General features: G+C 42.9%; 1 protein-coding gene across 1 annotated transcript; it reads left to right on the forward strand.

Annotated features, from left to right (window-relative positions):
- The first annotated feature begins 468 nt into the window (after positions 1-468).
- MYF5 (myogenic factor 5) lies at positions 469-3704 on the forward strand. Its single transcript, NM_174116.1, is given in 3 exon segments — positions 469-1127; positions 1980-2055; positions 2460-3704. Coding segments are annotated over 3 exon segments (768 nt in total). The 5' UTR covers positions 469-626; the 3' UTR covers positions 2651-3704.
- Positions 3705-4174: the final 470 nt, after the last annotated feature.

Consider the following 4174-nt stretch of genomic DNA (forward strand, 5'->3'; position numbering starts at 1 on the left):
AATGGCTGAAAAAATTCCTGACACAACTAAAGTTCACGAAAAAGAGAAATACCTGAAAATAAAGTTGGTCCCTCATGTCTCATATTGGGAAGACGGGTCCGCTTTTGGTGTCAACTGAAATGGGTAGCTGTATTTACCGATTTTCTTTTTAAATGCGAGAGCAATTGTACGAAGTTGGATTTCCTTCGTTGCTTTTGTCTGTGACACCCTCTAAGTGTCCCTTGGTTTAGGTAATCTAAAGAGTGCAAGTAAGCGGATTGGGGAGCCATCACCTCCGCCCCAGCAGAAACGCAGTAAAACCATTAGCGTCAAAAGGGGCAGTAAACAGCGAACTGTCTCTAGAGAAAAGGCGGAGGTTTGCCCAGACAGCACTGGCGGGGGTTGCGGTGGGATATGCTAATAGTGCGGGGCCACAGGGGCCGGCCTCCCTCCCCCAAGAATATATAAAGAGCCCCAGCCCCAGCGCGGCAGACCCAGGCCGCCAGGCGTCTGCCCTTGTTAATTACCAGAGACACCGACCAGGGAGCTCGGCCCGGGATTTCCCTGCCCTCAGCGGCGCCAGGCTCCGGTTTCTCCCCTATCTATCTCTCTGCTGTCCAGGCCCACCCCTTGCCTCTCTGCAGACGATGGACATGATGGACGGCTGCCAGTTCTCGCCCTCTGAGTACTTCTACGACGGCTCCTGCATCCCATCCCCCGACGGTGAGTTCGGGGACGAGTTTGAGCCGCGAGTGGCTGCTTTCGGGGCTCACAAGGCAGACCTGCAAGGCTCAGACGAGGACGAGCACGTGCGAGCACCCACGGGCCACCACCAGGCCGGCCACTGCCTCATGTGGGCCTGCAAAGCATGCAAAAGGAAGTCCACCACCATGGATCGGCGGAAGGCGGCCACCATGCGCGAGCGGAGACGCCTGAAGAAGGTCAACCAGGCTTTCGACACGCTCAAGCGGTGCACCACGACCAACCCTAACCAGAGGCTGCCCAAGGTGGAGATCCTCAGGAATGCCATCCGCTACATTGAGAGTCTGCAGGAGCTGCTTAGGGAACAGGTGGAAAACTACTATAGCCTGCCGGGGCAGAGCTGCTCTGAGCCCACCAGCCCCACCTCAAGTTGCTCTGATGGCATGGTAAGAGATGGCTCTGTACCTGCTAGGACCTTCCCAACTTTTACAAAAATCCTTACATCTCATTTAGACCAGGTGTAGCAACCAGATATTCAGTGGTTACTGGTGGATAGTTGGCTATTGGGGGGCGGGGTGGGGCTCACCACATCTAGATGAGAAGAGAGATGCCACATTTAGACAGATGCCAGCACACAGACAGCTGTTGAACAGGATTTTGTCCAGACTTCCTACCTACTCTAGGTGCACACTGAAGGAGCAGGTTGTCACTTGAGATAGCTGGCTGTGAATGATCAGTCAGATGTTTTCTCCATTACTCAGTTTATTTCCAGTGTATACTACCAGTGGACCTTGACATACACTAACATCTAAAGGCAACTGTCTGAGGCCTCCACTGTCCCACGGTTTGTAACTGAAGGGAGAAACAAAGAAATGCCTGCATGGCCCCAGCCCCTACTCTGCTGATGCCTGGCTGAAAGATGTTCATGCATTCTTTTCAGAGGGCGTTTGCTCCAACGCTGCCAGGTTTTAATGTGTTTCTGCCTTGGGAAAGTGTTCTCTCTCTGAATTAGTGTGGCTTCCTTCTACTCCAATCCATTTTGCATGGTTAACCCAGTGTACACTGCTGCTGAATTCCACTCTCTTCTTTCTGCTGCCTCTCTCCTCTTCTCCAAGCACAGAGATTGACCTCAGTGCCCTTGCAATTGGTGAGGCTAGCCCTTCCTAAATCAAGGCAATAAAGGTGATTGAGAGTGGTCAGTTTATGGAGCTGGTGGGCAAGCACTGCCTCACCCGAGATTGGAGCACCTTTTGCCAAGACCTGAAAACAAACGCCTTCTTCTGTGTCTTTTATTATAGCCTGAATGTAACAGCCCTATCTGGTCCAGAAAGAGCAGCAGTTTTGACAGCGTCTACTGTCCTGATGTACCAAATGGTAAGAACCAATGACTTCAGAGGAGTTTAAAGACCAGTTCAACTTCAGAATTTAGCCTATCAAAGTAGAGTCTGTTCTTCCATGCAGTACTGGGAAGAGAACAGAATGGTATTTATGGGGGTTTTGGCAGGGCAAAATAAACACACATCTTCTACTCAAAATCCTCCTAACAGATACATCCATGCATATACACACAGACGTGAGCTTTTGCTTGAAATATTACCCAGGTGCTTCTCCACTCCCCAACTTCATCCCCATGAATTGCTAGATATTTGTTGCAAATTTCTACCAGGCTTTCTGTGACCACCTGACCTTTGGGTTTCAAAGGTGGTGACCTGCAGTTTAAGCGGCAGCATAAGCAAGGATTTTTTTTTTTTTTAATGGTTTTCTCCTTGTGTCCTTAGTATATGCCACGGATAAAAGCTCCTTATCCAGCTTGGATTGCTTATCCAGCATAGTGGATCGGATCACCAACTCAGAGCAACCTGGATTGCCTCTCCAGGATCCAGCCTCTCTCTCCCCAGTTGCCAGCACCGATTCTCAACCTGCAACTCCAGGGGCCTCTAGTTCCAGGCTCATCTATCATGTGCTATGAACTAAAAATCTAGATCAGTTCTGCCAGAAGGCCTATTACACAGGAGGAAGGAGGTACCAAAAACCCCAAAGCAAGACAACCTGTAAATAAACATTTCTTTTCTGTTGTAAATTTGTAAATAGTTATCTTGCCACTTTATAAGAAAGTGTATTTAAAAAGTCATTATTGCAATTTATACTTTCTTTTTTTCTTCTTTTCCTTCATCTTTGCTTTAGATATATAGTTCCAATGATATTATTTCTTATAGGGGCCGTTCATCAAAGGTAGTTTGTTGCAATGCTTAACTTATATATTTTTATAAATATTGCTTATCAAAATATTACCTCTGATGTTTAGTGCTTTTTTTTCTTTAAAACATTAGAATAGATGTAAATCAGTTATAGGGAGTTTTAAATATATTTAACTGTCTTGCTTTTCTCTTTAATCTTTTGATTTATATTGTGTTAAATAAAATATAACAATACTGCCTAATGGTATATATTTTAACATTTCTTATAAGAAATACATTTTTAATCTAAGCACAAAATAGTACTTTGTGGATGATTTCAAGATATAAGAGATTTTTGGAAACTCCACCATAAATAAAATTGTTTAAGTGAGGAAATATTCTGGTTTATGATTTTGTTAAAAGAACCCCCTAATGGAATTGGCAGTCACTGATATGGTGTCTTTAAGGTGGGGCTGAAAGTACTGAAACAGTGGGTTTTGAAGATAAATCTGAATAGCATCTCGCGGACTCAGTTTAGGTCCTGTTGGTGTCACAGATGAAAATACCACATTTCTACTTCAAGCATATTTCAAAGGTGTCTGCTAACTAAAATTTTTCTTTTATCTTAATGTTGTACCATATAACATAAAGTTGTGTGTATGTGGAGCAAAAGTAGAAGGTATTCAGGACAATAACAGATTTTTAAACAAAAAGAATGTACAATATTACATCATTATAATATCTATAGTACATTAGAAATCATGAGTTAAGGTGATATATATCTATTTTCCCAAAAATACCTTGATACATTAGTATATTAATATTGTCAATAAAATATTTAAAGGTATTGAGTTGTTTTTTCCTATCACTAAAGTGCTGGCATAAGAAAATTTACACAATGTATAGTAAAGTGAAGCAGACTCTAAATTACTTTCTTCCTTTTCACAGCCTTTTTTATTTTATTAATTATATTTTATGATTCTGTGTTGTGTGTGCATGATGGACATGTACCTTTTTGTTTATCACTTAAAAATCTCCTTTAGAAATTGAGATGAAAATACAACAATTAAGTGGAAAATTAGGTAGTCAATCATTGGAAGAATTCTCACAAGATTTATTACCTTTGAGAGAGATGAAAAGGAAATATCATTGAAGCATCTGAGTTGGTTGTTCATCTCTATGAGCAGATAAAGATAATTGTCTTCTCCTCTAATCGGTTCAAAATTTCTAAGGGTTTGCAGTTACGTGTAATCATCAGCCAAAGCATATGAGCTCTGCTGGAGTTTGGCAGTTGTACTGTTCTCAGGGAGGTTTGC

Source organism: Bos taurus, chromosome 5 (genome assembly GCF_002263795.3).
Source record: "Bos taurus isolate L1 Dominette 01449 registration number 42190680 breed Hereford chromosome 5, ARS-UCD2.0, whole genome shotgun sequence".
Classification (NCBI taxonomy): domain Eukaryota; kingdom Metazoa; phylum Chordata; class Mammalia; order Artiodactyla; family Bovidae; genus Bos; species Bos taurus.